Raw genomic sequence first — 25748 nt, forward strand, 5'->3', positions numbered from 1 at the left:
ACAGGGGTGCATGGTGAAAGTTTGTTGAAGGGATGAAGTGCAGTGCTGAGGAGTGAATGCTAAAGTAAGTATGGGCTTTCCTTAAGAGGGTTGCCATATTAAGGGGAATGGTTATAATATGTGGTCTTGTCACGGGACAGGGACTGAGATCAAGGCAGGTCTGCCCCCTAAGGTCTGTAATGTGTGGGTTATTGACTTTGTGCAGGAAAGATTTTGTGGCATGAGTCCAGGTGATTTTGAGAGTACTTTTATTAAAACTGGGGACAGTAAAACAAGGGAAGGACTTAAGAGAGAAGAGGCAAGATCTCAGCAACAGGAGTGAGCCCAGGCAGAGCTGCCTTGGCCCTTTATTTATTTATTTTTATTTTATTATTTTTAAAATATATTTTTATTGATTTCAGACAGGAAGGGAGAGACAGAAACATCAATGATGAGAGAGAATCATTGATCAGCTGCCTCATGCACGCCTCCTACTGGGGATCGAGCCCGCAACTTGGGCATGTGCCCTTGACCAGAATCGAACCTGGGATCCTTCAGTCTGCAGGCCGATGCTCTACCCACTGAGCCAAACCAGTTAGGGCTGCCTTGGCCCTTTAGGAAAAAAAGTCACCAAGACAGAATTGAGCCAGCTGGGTTGTGTGAACTCAGGAAACAACTTACAGAGGCAGAAGGAGGGCCCTTGGAGACAGTTGCTGCTGCCCAATGCTCCCCTGCTTGCAAGTCTCCTGGGAACCTTTAGAACTTAGAAGGAAAACAAAGATACACCCCTGAGGAAAGAAGCGGGTGGGGGGGAGGCGGAGGCAAGGGCATGCTCCAGAGCATACACTGGGTCCTTTGTCTTAAGGGTTTTTATCTATTTTCTGATGGCAGGAAATTTTAGGGGAAGTGTCAGGAGAATCTCAGTAGAATATTCATCAGATTTCAAAATGTATCCTTTGATATGGTGATTCATCCAAATGAACTTATAGATGGGTCAGGATTATTCTCTGGTTAGTTCATCTTCAAAGAATGTCACAGAAGAGGGACCAGACAGGCGGGTCTACTACCTGTGTGGTCTGGAATGTGTAAACCATTTGCTCCTAAGTGTCCTTGGTTAGGGAAGATGAGACTTTGTGATTTATTATCTGGCTGTAAATTGCTCAGCTGGTTCAATATCTGTCTCAGTTTCCCCATTCTACTTGTCAAGGAATTCTCCTAGCTTTTTACTGTCCTGCCTCATTGTGAGTATGCTGGAGGGAGGTGTGTCTGCCAGGAGACCTTGCTGACTAGGGAGGGCCAGGCAGTGTGGAGGGCTGTCATAAGAGTAATTCTCCTGACTGGCCAGGTTTTCTCCAGCAGCAGCCAGGAGCATAGGTACAGACAGTTGGATTGGTACTTGGTTGAGGTTTAGCAAGGATCATGGGGCAGAAAGACTCGTGAACAAGAATATTGAGTAGTGGCTAAGCGTTATTGAGGTTTGGGGCACTTGAACAAGTAAAGGTGGAAGAGGTGGTGTCGTGGGACTGGATATCTCAATACATTTGGAGAACAGGTCATGGGAGAAAGCAACGGACCGGAACAGATTGGTGGTTTGATCAGAGTAGAATAGCTTGTATATCATTTTAGACTTTGCACTTTTATCTTTTATTATAAAAAGTATTAAACAAAATGTAGAGAGAATGATGATGTATGAGCTCCCTGTGCTCCCATCACTCAGTTTCAGCAATTACCAACTCAGCCAGTCGTGTTTCAAATCCACACCCACTCTGCTTCCAGGTAAATTATTATTTTTTAAAAAATATATTTTATTGATTTCAGAGAGTAAGGGAAAGGGAGAGAGAAACAGAAACATCAACAATGAGAGAGAATCATTGATTGGCTGCTTCCTGCATGCCCCACTCTGGGGATCGAGCCCACAAACTGGGTATGTGCCCTGACCAGGAATTGACCCATGACCTCCTGGTTCATAGGTTGACAGTCAACCACTGAGTCATGCTGGCTGGGGCTGATAAATTATTTTGAGGCAAATTCCAGACCATATGTTTTCAACTATCAATAGCTCGGTTTCTATCTCTAAAATATAAGGATTCTGTTTTTAAATGTAACCACAATAACATTATTTCACTTAAAAATTTGATAGTACTACTAATATCATCAAATACCCCTAGTGTTTCAATGTCCCAGATTCTCATAAATGCTTTTAATTTTATTTTGCCAGGCCGGTGTGGCTCAGTGGTTGAGCATTGACCCATGAACCAAGAGGTCACCAGTTCCATTCTCGGCCAGAGCTCATGCCGGGGTTTTGGGCTCGATCCCCAGTGAGGGGCATGCAGGAGGCAGTGATGTTGATTCTCTCCCACCAATGTTTCTATCTCTCCCTCTCCCTTCTTCTCTCTCTTAAATCAATAAAAACATTTTTTTAATTTATTTTTTTTATCCTCACCCAAGAATATTTTTCCATTGATTTTTAAAAATATATTTTATTGATTTTTTACAAAAAGGAAGGGAGAGGGATAGAGTTAGAAACATCAATCAGCTGCCTCCTGCACACTCCCTACTGGGTATGTGCCTGCAACCAAGGTACATGCCCTTGACCAGAATCGAACCTGGGACCCTTGAGTCCGTACGCCGACGCTCTATCCATTGAGCCAAACCGGTTAGGGCTCCATTGATTTTTAGAGAGAGGGCAAGACAGAGAGAAATATTGTTGTGAGAGAAACACATTGATTGGTTGCCTCCTTCATGCACCCCAACCAGGGCCCCGGATCAAGCCTGCAACCGAGGTACATGCCTTTGACCAAATCGAACCCGGGATCCTTCAGTCCACAGGCCAGTGCTCTATCCACTGAGTCAAACCAGCGAGGGCTTAATTTTATTTTTTAATTGATTTTTTAGAGAGAGACACACACACTCACATAACAATTTGTTGTCCCACTTACTTTATGCATTCACTGGTTGCTTCTTGTATGTGCCCTGACCGGAGATTGAACCTGCAACTTTGGTATATTGGGACAGCGCTCTAACCAACTGAACTACTCAGCCAGGGCCTCATAAATGTTTTTTAAATAGTTGGTTTGCTTAAATCAGGATCCGAAGAAGGATCCACCCATTGCATTTCTTTGTAGGTTTATCTGTAGATTCCCCTTCCTCTTTTTTTCCTTTGCTATTTATTAGTTGAAGGCACTAGTAGTTAGACATAGAGTTTCAATCAGTAAATATACTTCATAAATTATAGCATGTGATTTCAGGGGTACACAATGTCTGGTTGTCTCTCTTTGTGATGTTAGTGGACATTGATGGTTATTGCCCAGGTCCACTATTTCATTAAGGATTTGCTATTTATTGTGCCTTTGATCTTTATAGATAGGGATCTATTTGGGCACCTATTTTAAGAATTCTGCAAAATATCTATTTTTTTAAAAATATATTTTATTGATTTTTTACAGAGAGGAAGGGAGAGAGATAGAGAGTTAGAAACATCGATGAGAGAGAAACATCGATCAGCCGCCTCCTGCACATCTCCCACTGGGGATGTGCCCGCAACCCAGGCACATGCCCTTGACTGGAATCGAACCTGGGACCCTTCAGTCCGCAGGCCGACGCTCTATCCACTGAGCCAAACCGGTTTCGGCTGCAAAATATCTATTGATGCTTGTTACATCCTGCTGGATTTTCTGGCATGTACAAAAGAAATAATAGACTTAAAGAATTTGCAGCCTTTTTTTAAAAAAAAATATATTTTATTGATTTTTTACAGAGAGGAAGGGAGAGGGATAGAGAGTTAGAAACATCGATGAGAGAGAAACATCGATCAGCCGCCTCCTGCACATCTCCCACTGGGGATGTGCCCGCAACCCAGGTACATGCCCTTGACCGGAATCGAACCTGGGACCCTTCAGTCCGCAGGCCGACGCTCTATCCACTGAGCCAAACCGGTTTCAGCTGCAAAATATCTATTGATGCTTGTTACATCCTGCTGGATTTTCTGGCATGTACAAAAGAAATAATAGACTTAAAGAATTTGCAGCCTTTTTTTAAAAAAAATATATATTTTATTGATTTTTTACAGAGAGGAAGGGAGAGGGATAGAGAGTTAGAAACATCGATGAGAGAGAAACATCGATCAGCTGCCTCCTGCACACTCCCTACTGGGGATATGACCGGAATCGAACCTGGGACCCTTCAGTCCCCAGGCCAACACTCTATCCAGTTAGCCAAATCGGTTAGGGCTGCAGCCTTTTTTTTGTTATTGTTGTTGTTAATCCTCACCCAAGGATATTCTTTCCATTGATTTTTTTTTAGAGAGAGTGGAAGGAAGAGGGAGAGACAGAGAGAGAGAAACATCGATTGGTTGCTTCCCACACATGCCCCTACGGCCCCTACTGGCATGGAACCCACGACCCTTCAGTCTGCAGGTGGATGCTCTAACCACTGGGGCAAAGATATACAGATTTTTAAAGCTTCTGATGCACACTGTCAAATTTTTGCAAAAATGTTCTGTCGTTTTTCTATGCCACCAAAGGTATACACCAACATTGGGAAGAATTATTATTTTTTTAAACACCACTTCTCTCTCTTCTTTTTTTTAAATTGATTTTTAGAAAAAGGGGAAGGGAGAAAGACAGAGAGAGAGAAACATCCATGTGAGAGCAAAACATCGATCGGGTGCCTCCTGCACACCCCCTACCGGGGTTGGAGGATTGAGCCCACAACCCTGGCAATGATGTGCCCTGACTGGGAATCGGGAATTGAACCGACAGTCTCTTGGTGCACTAGATAATGCCCAACCAACTGAGCCACATGGGCCAGGGCAGGAAGAATTCTTTTAATTAATGGTTTTTAGGACTAGGAACAAAATTAACTGTGCTTCTGTTTGCTGAAACCCACTTAATTAAAGAAATGATTATTACTTGTCTACTCTGTCTTCCTAAAAGGTTTTCTTGGAGCCTTAAAAATGGAGATGACAGAAATGACTGGTGTGTCACTGAAACGTGGATCCCTTGCTGTGGAAGATAATGACAGTCTGACCCCAGCTGAGGAGGCAAAAAGACAGAAGGTCTCAGAAGGCTGGCTGACCAAAGGTCAGGATGGGATAGACAATAACTCTCCACCCAGCTGTGAGAATGTGCCTGGGCTACCTGAAGTTGTAAGTGCTGGAAAGAGGGAGAAACATTCGATTGCCCCGCAAGAAGAGGAAGGGGAGGAGGAAGATGGCCTTTCAGAGGAGGGTGAGGAGGAAGGGGAAGCTGAGAGCTTTGCAGACATGATGAAGCATGGACTCACTGAACTGGATGTAGGCATCACCAAGTTTGTAAGTTCTCATCAAGGATTCTCAGGAATCTTAAAAGAAAGGTATGTTTCGTTTATGTACAAAGGTATTTTAGTTATGTTCTTTATAAAGAAACTAGAGGCCTGGTGCTTGGATTCGTGCACCGGTGGGGTCCCTCGGCCTGGCCTGTGGGGATCGGGCTGAAACCGGCTCTCTGACATCCCCTGAGGGGTTCTGGATTGTGAGAGGGCAGTTCTCGGGTGACACACCCTGGAATTGGGCTCCCTCCTCTCTGGTTCCAGGTGCGTCACTCGAGAACCGCAGCTGCCAAGTCACTGCAGCTCAGCAGCTCTGCATTGAGCATCTGCCCCCAGTGGTCAGTGTGCATCATAGCTGTCAGCCGGTCTGCCGGTCGACCAGTCACTTAGGCTTTTATATATGTAGATCAGCAGTATAGTCTTCTATTTATTTCTGTTCCCCAAGGATTAATTTCACAGATGGTCAAAAAGGATGAGAGCTGTCCAAATGAGTAAATGAAACCATTTAAAGAAAATATAGTGAAACCAGACAGTTTTTGTTCTTTTTCTGTCTGACTTATTTCACTTAGCATAATGCCCTCAAGATGTATCCATGTTGTTGCAAATGGCAATATTTCATCTTTTCTTGTATATATAGGGTGACCAAAAAAAAAAATGTATACACACTTTAACAGCTGATAACTCACTTAGTTTTTAAAATGAACTGTATGTTAATAAACACTGACTTTATATTTGTTGAACGTGTATATACTAGCTCAGTGGTCAGCAAACTCATTAGTCATCAGAGCCAAATATCAACAGTACAACAATTGAAATTTCTTTTGAGAGCCAAATTTTTTAAACTATATAGGTAGGTACATTGTTATTAACTTAATTAGGGTACTCCTAAGGCTTAGGAAGAGCCACACTCAAGGGGCCAAAGAGCTGCATGTGGCTCGCGAGCCACAGTTTGCTGACCACGGTACTAGCTGATTATTCACTTTATTTTGAAGTGTTGCCAAAACCGGTTTGGCTCAGTGGATAGAGCATCGGCCTGCGGACTGAAAGGTCCCAGGTTCGATTCCGGTCAAGGGTATGTACCTGGGTTGCGGGCACATCCCCGGTGGGGGATGTGCAGGAGGCAGCTGATCGATGTTTCTCTCTCATCAATGTTTCTGACTCTCTATCCCTCTCCCTTCCTCTCTGTAAAAAATCAATAAAATATATTTAAAAAAAATTTTTTTTGAAGTGTATGTTAAGAAACACTGATTTTATAACCATTCAAAGTGTGTATACATTTTTTTAGACACCCTGTATATACCACATTTTCTTTTTGTGCACTCATTCATTGATGAACACTTAGGTTGTTTCCATGTCTTGAGAACTATAAATAATACTGCAATGAACATGGGGCACATATATCTCTGAATTAGTGTTTTCTTATTCTTCAGATAAATAGCCAGAAGAGGAATTGCTGGATCATATAGTAGTTGTATTCTTAATTTTTTGAGGGACCTGCATACTGCTTTCCATAGAGGTTGTACCAATTTACAGTTCCAATAACAGTGCACAAGTGTTGCTATTTCTCCACATCCTCTCCAGCACATGTTATTTCTTGTGTTTTTTATAATGGCCATTCTAACACATGTGAAGTGATACCTCATTATGGTTTTTATTTGCATTTCCCTAATAATTAGTGAAGTTGAACATCTTCATATACCTGATGGCCATCTGTATGTCTTCCTTGGAAAAATGTCTATTCAGACCCTCTGCCCATTTATGAATTGGATTGTTTTTTGTTGTTGTTGTTGTTGAGTTGTATGAGTTCTTTATATATTTTGGACATTAACCCCTTATTGAACATATTATTTGCAAATATCAGCTCCCATTTGGTTGGTTGCCTTTTTGTTTTGTTGATAGTTTCTTTTGCTGTGCAGAACTTTTGAGTTTGCTGTCCCATTTGTTTATTTGTGGTTTTCTTTCTCATGCCTTTGTGTATGTGTGTGTGTGTGTGTGTGTGTGTGTGCATATATATATATATATATTGATTTCATAGAGGGAGAGAGAGAGAGATAGAAACATCCATTTTGAGTTTATGTTTTTATATGGTATAAGATAGTGGTCTAGTTTTATTCCCTTGCATATGGCTGTCCAGTTTTTATTTATTTAAATGTATTTTTTTATTGATTTCAGAGAGGAAGAGAGAGGGAGAGGGAGATAGAAACATCAATGATGAGAGATAATCATTGATCGGCTGCCTCCTGCACGCCCCACACTGGGGATCAAGCCCGCAATCCAGGCATGTGCCCTTGACCGGAATCAAACCTAGGACTCTTCAGTCCACAGACTGATGCTCTATCCATTGAGCCAAACCAGCTAGGGCACCCAGCACCATTTATTGAAGAGACTTTTCTTTCTCCATTGTATATTCTTGGCTCCTTTGTCATAATTTAGTTGTCTACAAAGTATGGGTTTATTTCTGGGCTCTCGATTCTGTTCCATTGATCTGTTTTTATGCCGATATTGCACAGTGTGTTTTTAAAGGGTTTTGTTTTATTTATTTATTTACATTTTTTTAAAATTGATTTCAGAGAGAGGAAGGGAGAGAGAGAAATAGAAACATTGATGAGAAATATCCATCAGCTGCCTCCTGTATGCCCCCTACTGGAGATCAAGCCCGCAACCCAGGCATGAGCCCTGACCAGGAATTGAACCTCAACTTCCTGGTTCATGGGACTGTGCTCAACCAACTGAGCACTAGCTGGGCAATACTGTACTGTTTTGATTACTGTAGCTTTGTAGTATAGTTTGAAATCAGGGAATGTGATACCTCTGGCTTTGTTCTTTTCTCTCAGGATTACTTTGACTATTTAGGGGTTTTTTGGTGGTTTCTCCCAAATTTTAGGATTTTTTGCTCTATTTCTGTGAAAAATGCCTTCGGGCTTTTGTTGGGGATTGCATTGAATCTGTAGATTGCTTTAAGCAATTTGGACATTTTAACAATGTTAATTTCTTCAATCAGTAAACATGGGATATCTTTTCATTTCTTTTTGTTTTCAATTTCTTTTAACAATGTCTTGTAGTTTTCAGTGTACAGGTCTTTCACCTCCTATGTTAAGTGTATTCCTAGGAATTTTATTCTTTTCTTTTTTCTTTTTTCTGATAGTTTATTGTTAGCATATAGAAACAACATATTTTTCTACATTGAGTTTGTAAGGCTTACTGTTGATAAACTTTTTCCTAAAATTAACAGGAAAGAAAATGTTAATGCTCTGAAAGTTTGTGTTTTCTTTTCGTCAGATACTCTGACTTCGTTGTTCACGAAATAGGAAAAGATGGGCGCATCAGCCATTTGGATGACTTGTCCATCCCGGTGGATGAGGAGGTAGGAGCCAGCTCTCTAGCAAAAGTCACCTTCTGTATAAAAGTAGCATTTTTTAGAGATCAAAGAAATATAGAGCTCTAACAGCCTTGAATTCTGTGTGTGACTCATTGGGAGTTTTTGTGGTTATTTAAAAGGATCCTTCAGAAGATGTATTTACAGTTTTGACAGCTGAAGAAAAGCAGCGTTTAGAAGAGCTTCAGCTTTTTAAAAATAAGGAAACCAGTGTTGCCATTGAGGTAAGTATTACAGAAACATATGAAAAGGTTGTATAGGGTTTTCATTGCTTTTTGGGGGGTAGATGTTAAGTGTCTGTTGGAAAAATTATAGTAGTTAACAAAAGGATGATGTCCTGTGTGATCTAAAAGGGCATTATGTACACTAAAAAATGTTTTTGTCAGTAACAGATACCACTATCCAACATAAACCATGGCCAAAAAGGTGTTTTTTTTTTAAAAAAATGTTTCAGATGACCATAAATCAGCAAAGAAATCTGTTTTGTACCTGATAGTGACTATTATATCATACTGATCAGCCTGGCAGTCAGAGGTGTGGCCTGGCCCTCCCTCCCGTGCCAGCAGCCTCTTGGTCTCAGATAGGGTTCTGGGAGGGAAAGGATTTGCGGGGAGGAAGTAAGGGAGCATTTCTCTGCTCAGCCTAAGTCTACTTCTATTCAAGAAAAGGAGAGCTCAGCCACTACATAGAACAGTAAATCCCTTCTTTAAAAGAAGCTTTTGTTATGGACATTTTATTCTGCTCTGTTAGTGCTACCCCGGGAATTAAATTACTGAGATGTTTTACAGTGTTTTTCCTACTAAGTCCTTGACATCCTTTGTTAAATTGATAGCACGTCTAAGTTTAGACGAGCCACACTTCAGGTGCTCAGTTGTCACATGTGGCTGGCGGCTACTGTATGGGACAGAGCAGCTCTGGGTGATCCTTTTGCAGGGTGATGTGTTACAAAATTTTACGTGTTGTAGCATGAGATTTTTAGAATTTTATGTTCAGTTCATTTTGTAGCATATTTTAACAACCTGTGGATCTGGGGGTATTTGAGAATCCCCCTTCCATCACCCCTAATTAGTAAGAATTTATAATTTTTCAGAAATCACTGTGTGTCTCCAACCCTCATCTACTTCTGTTCCAACCAATAAAACTTCCCCAAAGTGTGTGATCTTTAGACATCTTCAGTTACTGAATTTCCTTATAGACAAAATGTCAGGGAGAAAATCTCTAAGAATTCGTTCTGAGAATCCTCTAGGAGGATGGTCCAGCTTTCCCTTACTTATGTAATGCAGTGGAGTCTCTTAGCCTCATGATATACCTACCTAGGTGGCAAGACTTACCATCTTACAAACTGTAGTTATGCTGAAATTTTTTTATTATGTAGTTATCTACTGAAATTTTTTACTTTTAGATAGCATAAACCATGGGCAGGTGTCTTTGTCTGTAAACCAAGGAAAGCACACTTTCTGAATTTTTGAGATCTAAGTATGTTTTCACTCATACACACAAATCATGATTCCAATGCACTGCTTTCAGTAAATTCTAGATCTAGACTCACTTTTCTGTATGCACATGTCACTTGTCTATAATTATAATGTAGTTTTTCTTTTACATTTTGCTAAAACATTAAGTTTAGCTAGCAGTAGTAGCTCAGTGTTTTTTAGCTTGCAGGTTGCAGTCCACTAGTGGGTCATAAACCCAATTCAGTGGATCTTAACTTTTTTTAATGCAATAAAATAAAGTAGAAAGTTATAGTGTATTGTACATAGTAAGGGTAAGTATTGTTTCTTAAAATTTTTTAAGTTGTTAATAAGATATGTACACATACATCCTTCCAACTGTTGAATCCAGATGTGAAATGTATTTCTTAATGTGAGACCCATTCAAAAATTGAAAAACGGTTATGTAACTAATAAGTTTACATTTTCTTGATGTTGATTTTTTTTTTATTGTGAACAGATGTACTAGCACATCATTATAAAATGAGTCGGTATAGAATTCATTGTGAGGCAGTTGTAGATTGGACTGTTTGAGGGAGGGAGTTTCTGACATCCCTGCATTTCTGTCTGTGAGCCCTGAAGTGCTTGTCCAGCAGAGTCCCTGAGGGAGCGTCTGCGAAGTGCTTGGCACAGTGCCTGGTATATGGACATGCTCCGTTAACAGGCTCATTGCGCTTGCATATTGTGAGGCTCTAAAAGATTCCTGAAATCACACCCATGTACTTCTGTTATTTCACATAGTTAATAAGATAAATAGTGTTTTTACTCACTCATCAGTATGATTTCTCTATTTAAGGTGTGTTAAATTTGTAATATCATTATGTTTTTAATAGGTTGTTGAGGACACCAAAGAGAAAAGAACTGTCATCCATCAAGCAATTAAGTCTCTGTTTCCAGGATTAGAGACAAAAACAGAGGATAGAGAGGGGAAGAAATATATTGTAGCCTACCATGCAGCTGGGAAGAAGGCTCTGGCAAGTAAGTGTGTGAGTGACCTGGCATTTCTCCTGCCTGGTGAGCCCCAGAGGCAGATCTGTGCCTCCTCTACTTTGCTGTTGTTCAAAGGAGGATATTGATCATGTCACTTCTTCAAAGAGGGTGGGTAATATTATTTCAGATGCTGAAGCCGTCCTATAAAATATCTGTCTGATAGGGGGCGTTAGGTCGTTTATGTGAGAAAAGATTTGCTGAAATTACAGTGGTGCCTGAGAGAGTGTCTTAGGAATGATCTGTCCCCTGAAGAGCAGAGTGGTCTGAGTGGCAATTCAAGAAGAAAATGAAAGGCTATTGCTCATCCTGTGTTCTTAATGGAGAGAAGAAAGCTTTCAGATGGACAGAAAATGCTTGTCACCTATTCTAGTAGTATATTTTTGGCAAAGTTCTTATATTGAAAGAGCTGCTGGCTTTCCAACTATATCTTCTTCACTCACATAGAAAAACCACAGAATAAAAAAAAAAAGAAAGAAAAACCACTGGATATATAGAAAAGCACCCCTTTGCCTACACCCATCTTTATTGTGTATCATTCATTTGAAATGGGTGTGTTTTCAGTGAATCTCTGATATTTATGTTGTGACTAGAGGCCCAGTGCACGACAGTTGTGCACTGGGATGGGGTTGTCCCTCGGCCCGGCCTGCACCCTCTCGCAGTCTAGGAGCCCTTGGGGGATGTCAGACTGAAGGCTTAGGCCCGCTCCCTGCACATCCCCCGAGGAGTCCTTAGCGCTGCCACAGAGGTGGGAGAGACTCCCGCCACTGGCCACTGCCGCTGGCGTGAACCCGGCACAGGGCTTCTGGCTGAGGTGTGCTCCCCCTGTGGGAGCGCACTGACCACCAAGGGGCAGCTCCTGAGTTGAGCATCTGCCCCCTGGTAGTCAGTGCACATCATGGCAACTAGTCGTTATGCCGTTCGGTCTCTTTGAATCTTAGCCTTTTATTAAGTAGGATGTGTTTTCTACAGCCATGAAAATTTCTACTTGTATATAATCTTAAGAAATAGTAGATAGTTTTTCCTTGTCAAATCAGCAGTTAAAATTTTAATGAAAATTACAGTAAGAAAAAGTTATTTCCTCACTCTCCTCCTCTATTAGTAATGGCCCCTATTAGTTACTTCTAGATATTTCTAGTTACTTCATTGCAAATCTACATATTTGTTAGAGCAAAACCCCAAGACCAAATTAAAAAAAAAAAAAAGACTGCTCAAAGCATTAATGCTTGGTCATATTTCCTTAGGTTAATGCTGTGAATGTATGGAACCTTTATTGTTTTTAACTATGGTTCTAGTGAAATGAGAGGATATAAGACAAATGGGCAGAAATTAGGTTTAGCTATGCCTGAGAAAATAATATAGTGAAATCAGTAAGTATGGATATGAGAAACCTCAAGCAGTTGGGGAGAAGAAAAAGGAGATTGGAGGCCACTTCTCAGTGGATGCCAAAAAGAAAAGTGAGATGAAATGTTCCGAAGCTACTTGTGGTTACGTGTGGTTAATTACTTCCAATTCCACAAACTAATGGTGTGGTTACTGTATGTAACTTTGATGTCTGAGTCAGTAGTACAAAATATTACCCAATAGTCTTTCTTCAGCCAGAATTGTTCAAGAGAGTCCAGCCCAGTGGAATATGGTGTGAGTGACTATTTTTTCCCATCCTCCCAAGATTAGCATGTAGCTGGTAACTATTCTAGATGGAGAGAAGAGAAGGTGACTTGCTTCATACAGTCAAATGCCTTGGAACCCAGGTTGAGAAGGGCTACCAGGGAGATGTTCCTGACAGAGAGGCAGTCCATGTTGGTCAGCCACCCTCTTGCAAAGGCAAGAAGAAAAGTCAGGATCTTGTTCTGCTGAGTGTGGTCATGAGGAAGCAAATTAGAAAAGGTAAAACCTCTTGATATTGATGCTTGTCATCTTCAAGGAGGGGAGTTAGGGCATTTAAAGGCCAAAGTGGCCATTGCAGTTTTCTCACCCTTCCGTCTCAAGTGAGTGGTACCAGGTCTCTCAGGTTCTCTCTTTATCTATCTACATTTTCTGTGCTTTATGCCACACCCACCATTCTTTTTTTCCCCCCCCACCAAGAAATTCCCTTAAGAATTTCCAAGTGAGATGCTGAGCTCTGTGTGACGTACACCACTCCTCCCCATCTCCCTTTGCACATCTTCAGTAAAACAATGGGTTTTTCACTTTAAAAAGAAGCACGAAGGCAGGTTAGATTGGATCACTGCTTGCACCTCCCAGGCTTGAGGTGTTGTGGCATTTGGTGAAGGTGGATGAGAAGTCTCCATGAGCGCTCCTCTCCTGTCTCCTCATGGACCCAGACAGGCACTTGAGAGCCTGCATTCACCTCTTACAGGTCTAGATCCCCACCTGAGAACAGGAGTGGCTTAAAGTAATCACCATTGGAAAGGCAGGGAGAGCTGGTATCCAGAGACTTGTTCACGCCCCTGCAAATAGAACCTGATACCAATGACAACTCCTCCTGGGTCACCTTGCCTAGCATTTGAATTAATTAGCTTTTAAATCTTCATTGCAAATCTACATTTATCATGTTTTTAGAGTCCATTTACTACCAAACCCGGATACAAATTCTTACTGTTTTCTCAAGTAGAGCATGCATCCTAAAAGCATAGGCATAGTGGATTCTGAATCATGGTGCCCAAACGTCACAAATTACCCACGACTTCAAGTTCGACGTCCAGTCTGATAGACAAGGCACATAGGATTTACCTACCAGAGCCTACATAGAGTATTTTTCTGAAAATATGTAATTATTAATAAACCATCTAACCGGGTAAATTGATTTATGTTTTGGGATAGATCATGTACATTACAAATACCTCGAAGAACTTCTTTTTAAAGACTTAAATGAAGAAAACAAAACAAAATTCTGCCAGGTGGTACGTAGAGGTTCCCCATCCCTGGCGGATACCTGAGCTAGGAATCTATAGAGACTCGGGAGGGAGAGCCAGGTGGGTGAAAAGGGGACTCTGTGGGAGAGTCCCATGTGATGGCACCCACAGGAAGAGGGCATTCCCGTCGCCAGAGTGGTTAGCAGTGGAAACAGGGCAGATAGGTCCAGCAGAACAGAACTCTGAAACACGTCCGCCCGGTTTTAGCAACATGGAAACCATTGGTGCCTGCCAGAGCAGTGTCAGTGGAATAAGGGTGGACACCAGTTTACACAGTAGGTTGAGGAGGAAGGCAGTAAACACAGACTGCTTTTTCAAATAAGCTCTCAAAAGGAGGAGAAAGGAAAGGAACATGGTTAAGGAGAGGGAGACATAGGGTGGACTTTTAAAGGGGAAGAGCCCTGACCATGTTGATAGACGGAAGGAAGAGCCAGTGCCGAGGGAGGGTGAAAATTCCGGCCGGAGAGTGATGATGGAGCAGGATCCCTGAGGAAGCTGGAAGGTTGGCGTGCAGGGGTGCAGCACTGGACATGGCCTTGAATAAGAAGGAAAGAATGTTCTGCATGCTACCCCGTCCTGTCATCTTTCTTGAGCCACAAACATTTTTTTTCTTCCTTATTCATGAGGGTCTCTGTCCAGGGTTCATGAATCTTCCTGAACATTTCTTTTGTTTGGTTTCTGTTTCTACTAGACTGGGGCTGCCATATCAGAAGGCCGCTTCCTGTTTTCTCAGCCTGAGGCTTCTTTGCATTAACATTTTAAATTAGAATGTCTGAAAAATTCTGAAAGTTATTTTAGATTCACTTAAGTTGTAAAGCCATACATGTGCTACGTAGCATTCTAAGGATTTGGGGTTTTACAAAGTTAAACTATCCAGAAATAAGTTGATATTCATAGATTTTCTGTTAATCAATGCATATGCTTACTATTTTGTATACCGAGTGCACTTAGAAAAAGAATCTTTGCATCTGGTATTTGCAGAGGAGGTAATTGTATGCATGCTCAGTGCTTGGATTTGCTAATAAAAGATGCATGCTCATCCTGGCCATTGTGCTCAGTGGTTAGAGTGTCAGCCTATGCACCAAAGGTCTCGGGTTCGATTCCCCGTCAAGGGCACATTCCTGGCGAGTTTGCTCCTCCCCACCCCACCCCCGTTGGGGCGAGTGTGGGAGGCAATCAGTGGATGTGTCTCTCTCACATGCATGTTTCTCTCTCTCCCCCTCCCTCCCGCTCTTCCACTCTCTGAAAAGCAATGGGGAAAAATATCCTCAGGTGGGGATTAACAAAACAAAATAAAGATGCATGGTTGTGAGCCAAAACTCATATTCAGTTGTCATGGTTTCTCTTACGGCAGTGGTTCTCAACCTTGGCTGCACATTAGAATCACCTGGGAATCTTTTTAAAATCCTGATTTCTGGGCCTCATCCTCCGGAAATTCTGTTTCTTTGTTACTAATGTTGGGGCCCCACCCCATAACAAAGAAACAGAATTTCCGGGGGGGATGAGGCCCAAAAAAGGGATTTTAAAAAAAAGCCCCAGGGGATTCTAATGTGCAGCCAAGGTTGAGAACCACTGTCTTAAGGTATTATAGCATTTAGTTTTTTAGTCTACTGGCTTCATTTATTTTTTGCCATTTTTGGTTTACTGTGAATGTACTACTGAAGGGGTAGTTAAAGGAATATCGTAGCCTCGCTTCGTTCAACTTTTCCCCACCAAATATATTTTTAACTTTTTAGTATGGGACAGTATCAGATATGCACATAAATGAAGGAGGTAGTTATATTACCCCCCATTGTACCCATCAACCCGTCTTCATGATTATTAACATTCTGTTCACTTTGTTTGATCTATTCCTCCAACTATTTTTTTTCTCGTTGGAGTCTTTTAAAGGAAATTCTGCATAGTACTTCAGTTCACTCATAAATACTTCAGTATGTATCTAACAGATAAGGACTAAAACCATAAAACCATTATCATATCCAAAAAAATCCACAAGTTCTTAATATCTAATACCCAGTGCATGTTCAGTTTTTCCCTGGTTATCTCAGAAGTGTCTTTTACATACAGATGACTTGTTCAAATAATGATATGAACAAGGTAAGAACATTGCATTCAATGGATCTCTTAAATCTCTTTGAATCTATTGGCTTAAAAACTGTTTTCCATAATAATTTCTCATTTTTTCAAATAAAAAAATATTTGTAACTCACTACAGGAAACTCATAAAACACAAAGCAAAACAATAATTACTTGCAGTCTCATCACCAAAAGTTAATCACAAAGAGCATATTGGTACATGTCCTCCCATATTTAAGAACACAAACCTCTAAGTGGGAAAGCATTTTGCATACAGTCTTCTTCGTCTTTTTTTTTTCCAGTATATTTTTATTGATTTCAGAGAGGAAGGGAGAGGGTGAGACAGAAAAATCAATGATGAGAGAGAATCACTGATCAGCCGCCTCTTGCACACCCCCCACTGGGGATCAAGCCTGTAACCTGGGCATGTGCCCTTACCCGGAATCAAACCCGGGACCCTTCAATCCGCAGGCCAACCCTCTATCCACTGAGCCAAACCAGCTAGAGCTTTTTTTTTTTTTTTTTCCAATTGATTTTAGAGACAGAAAGGAAGCAGAGAAAGAGAAAGAAACATCAATTTTTTGTTCCACTTATTTATGCATTCATTGTTTGATTGTTGTATGTGCCCTGACTGGGAATCGAACCCACAACCTTGGCACAACAGGCTGACACTGTAACCAATTGAGCTCCCCGGCCAGGGCCTTGCATCCAGTCTTAAACCTTTTGCTACGTGTGGTGGGTAGAGACAGTGCAGCTTTGAGGATGAGCTGACACGCCATTGTGAGGGGATTGAGACAGGGAGGCTTGTACCTGTAGGTGACTTTTCTGCTTGTTCACTGTTTGCCTCTGCGACATTCCATTGTTAATGTCTACATGGCTGTTAACCCACCACATTCTACCAGGTGCTGTCGAAGTCCTTGGTAGAAACTTTCCATGCGATCATTTGCATGTTCACCTCTAAAGCACTTTAGTTTTATTTATTATAAATTAAACGTTGCTCTCTTGTGCTCTTTATGCTGTGCATTTGGACAGAGGTCAGAACTGCAGCAGGTAAGAGCGGTTGGCGTTTCATGTAGATAAAATGAAATGCCAATGGTTTTTGTCACAAGTGCCGAGTGTAGACAACTTTGCTTAACTGTAGTGATCTGGAAGGAAAACCAAAATAATATTCCCATTCACAATTTTCTCAGGATGAGTTGTGAGGAATTCCCACCAAGAGCCAAAGAAATATTTGCAATACTTTTCTGTTCAAGGCAGAGAAGCCTCACATTCGTATTTACCAGAAAGGAAAAGCAATTCACTAAGCATTCGTGCTCTGGCAGTTTTCCCAGATGGTTTATTGATTCTTTTGATCTTTACATTTTGGCTTTAGTGCTGGAAGTTTCTTAGGTTTCTGAAGATGGATGCGTGAATTCACGCTAACAGATTATTGTAGGGACAAAGACAAAGGAACATTTTTTAAAAGCAGACTCTTTTCTAGGGATTGTGTGAAATATTTTCCACAGTTTTTCTTTCATAGAGTGTCAGACATTGAGTAAATTAGATGTGTTCAATTAACAACTGCAGCTGTGTGTCGCCTGAGACTCACGGATATTCTTGTATGTCTGGGAAATGCAGTTGTGATTTACGTATTTTTTCCCAAAGTGTTGATTTTTTGAAATACCCTTTGGGCAGCTTACGTCTAAATCTTAATATTGTTTAAACATGTGCCTATATTATAGGATAATTAAAATGTTATATAAAAAGAAGTGTTAAAAATTAGGTTCTCCAAAGTCTTGAAATGTTTATTTCCAAAAAGCTGAAGCAAGCGAAGTAACAGTAGCTCAAAAGTTAACAGTTAACCTGGCTTAATTTTTAACATTTCCTTTTCCCCAAGAATGGCAATTAGGTCTTGAATGCCAGCTGCTCTCTCTGTGTAACCCATCCAGTTTTAGCTATTTTGTGATGGAAGTGGCCTTTGGAAAATCTAAATGTGTCATTAAGGCAACTCCTTACAAGTGTCATCCCCATCCCGTCTAAGGCGTCCAGCCTGTATGTGTGCACACCCGGGGATGAGAAGCAAGACTGTGGAATTCGACGTGACGGGATTCCCTCTGGACTGCATGCGTTCCAGAGAGCCCGTCGGCCCACCTGTCATACATGTGCTTTAAAGTAACTGCTGTGTGAAGATTGTTGGTTAGTCTTAGTCGCCTGTCACACCACCTGCATTCAGCTTTTGATTTTAAATATGAACAGATAACGTTAGTATCCAGTCACAAAAAGCTTAAGACTGAGAGTCCACACAGCTGTAACCACTTAACCTGCACTTCTTGTCAGGCTAGATCCGATTTCTCACTCATGTTCTCCAGCAGACAATGAACTTGTAGGGTTTCAGAAGGAAAAAACTCAGATGACTTTTATTGCAGTGTCTATAACATTTAATTCTTTTGTTTTTAAGATCCAAGAAAGCATTCTTGGCCAAAATCTAGGGGAAGCTACTGCCACTTTGTACTGTACAAGGAGAACAAAGACACCATGGATGCTATTAATGTACTGTCCAAATACTTAAGGTTCGTATCTTGTTCTTGTGCCTATACAAAATCAAAACATGGACATTTATTTTCTTCTTTCCATGCTAATAAGAAAGGAGTGGGAGCCCTAGCCGGTTTGGCTCAGTGAGTAGAGTGTCGGCCTGCGGACTGAAGGGTCCCAGGTTCGATTCCAGCCAAAGGCACATGCCTAGGTTGCAAGCTTGATCCCTAGTAGGGGGCGTGCAGGAGGCAGCCGATCAATGATTCTCTTTCATCATTGATGTTTCTAACTCTCTCTCCCTCTCCCTTTCCTCTCTGAAATCAATAAAATTATATATTTAAAAAAAAAAAAGGAATGGGAAAATAGGCAAGCAGATAGCAGATATGCCTCCCAATTACAGTTTCCTTACACAGTAAGTGAATTAATTTTTTTTTAATCTCCCTGCATATTGCCAATGATTCAAGATGAAAATTTTCTAACTAGTTCACATGTAGTAGAGAGTAACCACTCTGCTCAGCTGAACATAAGGGTTAACTTTCTTCCCTGAAGCCTACACTTTGATGGGGCTGCAGAGGTTTTTTTCACTAAACTACGGAGATTGAAAGCCTGAGACGGATTTCCTCATAGGAACGCAGATACAGCAGAGATGGGCCAGGTGCTGAAGGATTTTTATTTTATTTTTTAAGAAATGGGTACAGGCACCACAGCAAATCCCTTTGCAATACAAATTTGCTTTCTAATACATATTTAACCCAGTTTAAACAAGGTGCGTAGTGTGTTAACTTGTTGTGGCTGCCATAACAAAATACCACAGACTTAGATGAATTTTCTCACCATTCTGGAGGCAGGAAGTTTCGGTCAAGGTGGTATAGGTTTGGTTTTTTTCTCCTTGGCAGGCGGCCACCTTTCTGTGTCCCCACATGGCCTTTCCTGTGTCGTCGTGTCCCCGGAGTCTCAGTGTGTGTCCAAATTTCCTCCTCTTACTAGGACGCCAGTCAGATTGGATGAGGGCCCACCCTATGGCCTCATTTTAACTTAATCACATCTTTAAAGGTTCTGTCTTCAAATGCATTTAGAAATACCTGGAGGCAGGGCTGCATCATAGGAATCTGGGGGGAACCCGCTCAGCCCAGGACACAGTACTCTGTCAAGTAACGTTTTATTTCACTTTGGTTGCTAGCTGTCTGTACTGTGGTGCCTTGTCTGCACCTGAGCCTGGGAGAATAGACAAGGCACCACAGGGGGAGGGTAGACGGTGTGGAGGGACTTCCTCTGAGATCTGGGCTGAGGATTGCTCAGAGTTCTAGAAATTCTTCCTGTTTTTCTCCGGTTAGTGTGGAGCCGTTTGTATAACATACGTCTTAGTAAACTAGCTTACCTGTAGCTTCATTGCAAAACTGTTCAGATCCCAGCTTTAGCATTTGGCTTTTTAATACAAAGAAATAGCATGTCTATTCAGAAAGTTCACATCATTACTAACTTTTTTAAAATTGAAGATACAAAGTTTTCAAAGTGGCACATTATACTAGTATATCTAGAATGAGTATTTCTTTACCTTCACAGCCATGCAGTGTAATGCATTACATATGATTAATAGGAAGTGCATTATTTCTTTGCTTGTTACTGGCCAGCTAAGTCTTTAAACTTATTTAGCGCCACAAACATTTTAAGTCAGGCACTGCTAGGGAGTTGTTCAGGCATCATTTACTTTCTCATGTTGCATACTACGTTTTCCTGGGTATGTTTTTAAATTGTCTCTCCTTATTCTCTTAATCTATTATGATTTTAAGTATATTTTGAATCTTAAGTTATGAAAAACATGATTTCTTACTGGTATACTACTTCAGATGGTCTTGTTTTTGTCTTTCCAGAGTCAAGCCAAACATATTCTCCTACATGGGAACCAAAGATAAAAGGGCCATTACAGTTCAAGAGATTGCTGTTCTCAAGTAAGTGGAGAGCACATATTGGGGTTCACATTGCAAAACCCTAGCACCACCTTTCAGAAGCCTCAAATTTGCTTTGTGGGGTGTCTCTCTTCAGTCTTTAGATGGTGTCTCTACTTATTCAAAAGTTATTTTTCTATTACTTTTCTTGCTTGCTTATCTGTATTTCCCAAAGTTTTTAGAGGACACAGGTATTATTTGTGTGATTTTTAGGGATTTTTGTGGTAGAGCCATGAGGATAGTGCATCTTTCTCTTTCTCTCTTTCTCTTGTTCATTCATTATTAAAAACTAGAGGCTCGGTGCTCGAAATTTGTGCACTCAGGGGGTTGTCCCTCAGCCTGGCCTGCGCCCTCTCTCAGTCCGGGAGCCCTTGGGGGGTGTCCGACTGCCTAAGCCGGCAGTTAGACATCCTTAGCGCTGCCGTGGAGGTGGGAGAGGCTCCCGCCACCGCCACTGTGCTCGCCAGCCGTGAGCCCAGCTTCTGGCTGAGTGGCGCTCCCCCTGTGGGAGTACACTGACCACCAGGGGGCAGCTCCTGTGTTGAGCACCTGCCCCCTGGTGGTCATTGTGTCATAGCACCCAGTCGTTCCACCATTTGGTCAATTTGCATATTAGCCTTTTACTATATAGGATAAGTTACTTAAAATTTTATTACAAAACAGTGAATGAGCACTTTTGTGACGCACTGCAGATATACAGATGAAAAAGATGGCCTCTGCTTCTGAAGCAGTTATTTAGTAGAGCAGACCAGTAAATCAGAACCCGTCACACAGTGAGATTAATGCTGAAATAGAAGTATATTGGTGGTATTAGGGTAGATCTGACAGCAAAGCCAGGGACTCATTGTTGGGGGACAGCCAGGGAAGGTTTTCTCAGAAAATGGGATACTAGAGTTTTAATCTAGATCAGGGCTTCTCATTCTCTTTACTGTTGACATTTTGGGCTAGATAATTCTGTTGCGGGTCATCCTGTACATTGTAGGACATTTAGCAGCAGCCCTGGCTGCTGTCTACCCACTAGATATCAGTAGCATTCCCCCTGCCACCTGACTTTGACAAGCAAAAATGTCTCCAGACATGGCCATTTTTCCGTGAAGGGCAAAATTGCCCCTGGATGAGAACCACTGGTCTAGAAGGATGAGTAGGAGTTTCCTGGGGCTGGGGCAGGTCTAGGGTTATGTGTTCCAAACTAAGGAAACAGCTTGTGAAAAGACACTGGGATGGAATTGGGAACATAGCACATTTGGCACCTGGCACGTACTTTAGTTGTGTGGGAGCACAGCAAGAAATAGGCTTGGGGGTAGGCAGGATCCAGATTTGAAGGGCCCTACAGGTCATATTCAGGATGTTGGACTTGATCTACACAGAGGAAGTTGTGTTTAGAGGCAGGATTATGAGTTGTGGGCAAAGCAATAGAGCTGAAACTGGAGATCTTGGAGGTATTGCCACATCCTGAGGAGGGAGAACAGTAGTCTGAACCCAGTCAGTTCAGCGAAGGTAAAGGCTTTCATCTGAGTGCACCCCTGAGGTGAGGAATGCTGGGAGGAATAGATAAACGGGCAGGAGGAAACTTGGGGGTGATGTACATACATGTTCATTACCTTGAATGTGGTGATGGTTTCATGAGTTTATTCACATATTAAAACTTGTACATTTTTAATATGTATACTTTACCTTATGTTAGTTATACTGTAACTAGAGGAGGCCCGGTGCACGGGATTCATGCACTGGTGGGGCGTGGCCTGTATGGATTGGCCCGCTCATCCTGGTCAGCCGAGCGGCTGTGGACCCGCCCTCTGAGCGGTTGCTCCCGCTGTGGGAGCGCCACTCATCCCGGTCAGCCCAGCAGCACTCCCACTATGGGAGCACACTGACCACCAGGGGGCAGCTCCTGCATTGAGCATCTGCCCCCTGGTGGTTAGTGTGGGTCATAGCGACTGGTTGACCAGTCATTCTGGTTGTTCCGCCGTTCGGTGGCTGAGCTTTTATTATATGGAATTAAAAATAAGACATCTGTGCTGGCTGTCCCCACTTAAAATAAATACTTATATTTACTTGTAATTCCCTTATCTTTTCATAATGAATTTGACGTGGCATCTCCTCTTTACCCCAAAACTTGGCTTCTTTCCCATCACTTTTCTGATTCACTAGAACCAGGGGTTGAGCTCCTGGTTGCATCATAATGGATTCTCCAGTCCTTTTTTCCCCCTGACCTGGGGACAGTGGTGTGCTGTGGCAGTAAAGCAGAGTGAGAGCACATTCTCTCCATGACAGTGGTGTGTGCAGATGTGATATGTTTGAGAGAGAGCAGGAGGAAACACTTGAAATGGTGGTGCTCCTACTTTCCTTCCTAATCTTTTTCCTCCTGTGACGCATGGAATGTGGTCATCTGTTGAGAGTGAACAGGGCAGGAGTGGGGAAGGGAACTTGAGAAAAGTGTGAAGATTTGAAACAGCCTCTGTAGGAAATGGGGCCAGGGCTGGCCAGGAACTCTGAAGAGTGGGTGAGCAACAGGGGCTTGAGAGCTCAGGTTCCCAGACTCTGTGGATGTGGAACACGGGGTTGTTGCCTTCTCTTTGTTATCTAAAGTATTGTGATAGTCAAGTCCTGTTCTTTCTGGCTGGCTCTGTGAATTTTTCACCTGAATTAAAATTTAAGTTGGTTAGTTTTGTTTTCAACACAGAAGAAATCAGGTGGAAATGAAAGTTCTGCCATAATTGTACTCCCTCAGAGATTGCTTTGTTCATAGCTTGGCATATTTTCTCTCATAAGCCAAAATATTTATATCAAGTATGTCCCTTTCTTGTGAATAATAAATGATGCATCTCTTTCTCTGTTAATAAAAACATTATAGCCCTAACCGGTTTGGCTCAGTGGATAGAGCTTTGGCCTGCGGACTGAAGAGTCCCAGGTTCGATTCCAGTCAAGGGCATGTACCTTGGTTGTGGGCACATCCCTAGTGGGGGGGGTGCAGGAGGCAGCTGATAGATGTTTCTAACTCTTTATCCCTCTTCCTTCCTCTCTGTAAAAATTCAATAAAAAAATATTTAAAAATAACAACAACAACAACATTATATTATATAGCAAAAGATATTTAAATATATGGATACATCCTAATTTATGAACGATTACTTTGTTTCTGAATGTTTACATTGTTTCCCATTTCTTGCTATCATAAGCAATTCCATGACAGACATATTGGTAGCTGAATTTTGGCACACATCTGTAATAACTTCATTAAGATAAACTTAGCAGTGGAATTACCAATTTTTTTTCTTTTAATCTTTATTGTTGAAAGGATTACATAGGTCCTCCTTTTTCCCCTATTAACCTCTTCCAGCCCACTCCTGCCCCCCCCCCCGAATTACTGATTTTTTTAAAATGTTTTTTATGTTAATTGATTTGAGGGAGAGAGGGGGAGAAATATTGATGAGAGAAACATCAATCTGCGGCCTCCTGCACGCTCCCAACTGGGGATCAAGTCTGAAACCCCAGGCATGTTCCCTGACCAGGAATCAAACTAGTGACTTGTAGGTGCATGGGACTACACTCTACCATCTGAGCCACACTGGCTAGGGCAGTGGAATTACTGATTTAAAGGGAATGTGAAATTCTAGGTTTTAGGTTTTCAATAGGAAATCCTAATTGCTGGGTAGAAAGGTGGTACCTATCTTTATTCTGCTTTTCCAGAATTCTCCACATTGGTTCTTTAGACCAAGCATGCGTTATGACTTTTTAAAAAGTCATTTGCTAATTTGAAAGTCAAAAAAAAAGGCACCTCATTCATTTATATTGCGTTACTATATGATGTGAAATTTTTGGATATTTGAAGAGTGAAGGTATTTATTTTCTTCTTGGTCAGCCACCAGGTGTCACACTTAATCACAAGGCTGATCTGTCTTCAGACCTTTGTTGCCTTTATCATCTGCTGATAGTAAGAAACTACATTAGACACCTAAATGCTGGCCTTTGGACAGCCCATAGCACCTATCTTACAGATGCAGGCTATACCCTTGGTTTGCTTAATGGATGTGGAGCCGGGCAGATTGGCCTTTCCCCTGAACACTGTTGCACAGGATAAATCCGCTCTGCCATGCGAGGATTTCACTGTTTCTGAGTCGGCCAGTCCTGGGGATAAGCCGCATTTCTTTTCAGCTTCATGCAGCTCTCCAAAGTCACCTCGTAATTTTAACAGGATCCCAAGCAGGAATAGCTTCGTTCAGAATGATTTGTTTCTTTTCCTGCCTCTCCCTCCCAGCCTCCTTTCTGAGCCTGAGCCAGTATTTCCCTGGCTTTGTTAATAAAGGCCTTTTGTGCAACATGCTGCTTAAGTTGGCATTTAAAAGTGAGATTTGGGTATTGCCAACTTATTCACAGTATTGGCTATGAGTTTACAACCAAAAAGCTTGATCCAGGGTCATCAAAGTTAAAACTGAACAATTTTGTGAAGATATTGTCAACTCCATTTCAGCCGTTCTCCAGGAGCACCCAGACCAACAAGAACTGAATACAGCTCTTGCTTTCTGCTGTGCTAGTGGGATTCAGAAATACATGTCTGTTGTATATTCAAGAACAGGCAACAGAATATGATTCTGCCAAAAAAAGGAATGAAGTATGGATACATACTACCACATGGATGAATCTTAAAAAACATTATACTAAGTAGTAAAAGAAGTTGGATATAAAAGGTCTCATGTTATATGATTATATTTCATATGAAATGTCCAAAATAGATAAATCAATAAAGACAGAAAGTAGACTAATGTTTTCCAGAGGCTGCAGGGAGAGGGAATGGGGTTAATAAGTATAAGGTTTCTTTTGGGGGTAATGGAATTGTTCTGGAATTAGATAGTGGTGACAGTTTCACAACCTTGTGACTATATTAGAAACCACAGAATTATACACTTTATAAAGGCTAAAATGATAAACTTTATGTTAATTTTATCTCAGCTCATTTAAAAAAAAAAAAGAAGAAGAACAGCCCAGCTGGCGTGGCTCCATGGTTGAGAGTCAGCCTATGAACCAGGAGGTCACAATTCAATTCCTGGTCAGTCACATGCCCAGGTTGCGGGCTCGATCCCCAGTGTGGGGCGTGCAGGAGACAGCCAATCAATGATGCTCTCTCATCATTGATGTTTCTATCTCTCTATCCTACTCCCTT

General features: G+C 41.6%; 1 protein-coding gene across 7 annotated transcripts in view; it reads left to right on the forward strand.

Annotated features, from left to right (window-relative positions):
• Positions 1 to 25748, forward strand: part of PUS7 (pseudouridylate synthase 7 (putative)) — a 62493-nt gene that overhangs the window by 5590 nt on the left and 31155 nt on the right. For 6 of the 7 annotated variants that reach the window (XM_023751098.1, XM_023751097.1, XM_023751093.1 and 3 more), the window contains 6 exons: positions 4914 to 5331; positions 8566 to 8650; positions 8785 to 8886; positions 10986 to 11130; positions 18568 to 18679; positions 20513 to 20590. In XM_023751098.1, the coding sequence (XP_023606866.1) occupies positions 4914 to 5331; positions 8566 to 8650; positions 8785 to 8886; positions 10986 to 11130; positions 18568 to 18679; positions 20513 to 20590 (940 nt within the window). The remainder of the gene's footprint in view (positions 1 to 4913; positions 5332 to 8565; positions 8651 to 8784; positions 8887 to 10985; positions 11131 to 18567; positions 18680 to 20512; positions 20591 to 25748) is intronic. The other variant, XM_023751094.1, reaches the window with a different exon arrangement.

Source organism: Myotis lucifugus, unplaced genomic scaffold, assembly GCF_000147115.1.
Source record: "Myotis lucifugus unplaced genomic scaffold, Myoluc2.0 scaffold_18, whole genome shotgun sequence".
Taxonomy (NCBI): domain Eukaryota; kingdom Metazoa; phylum Chordata; class Mammalia; order Chiroptera; family Vespertilionidae; genus Myotis; species Myotis lucifugus.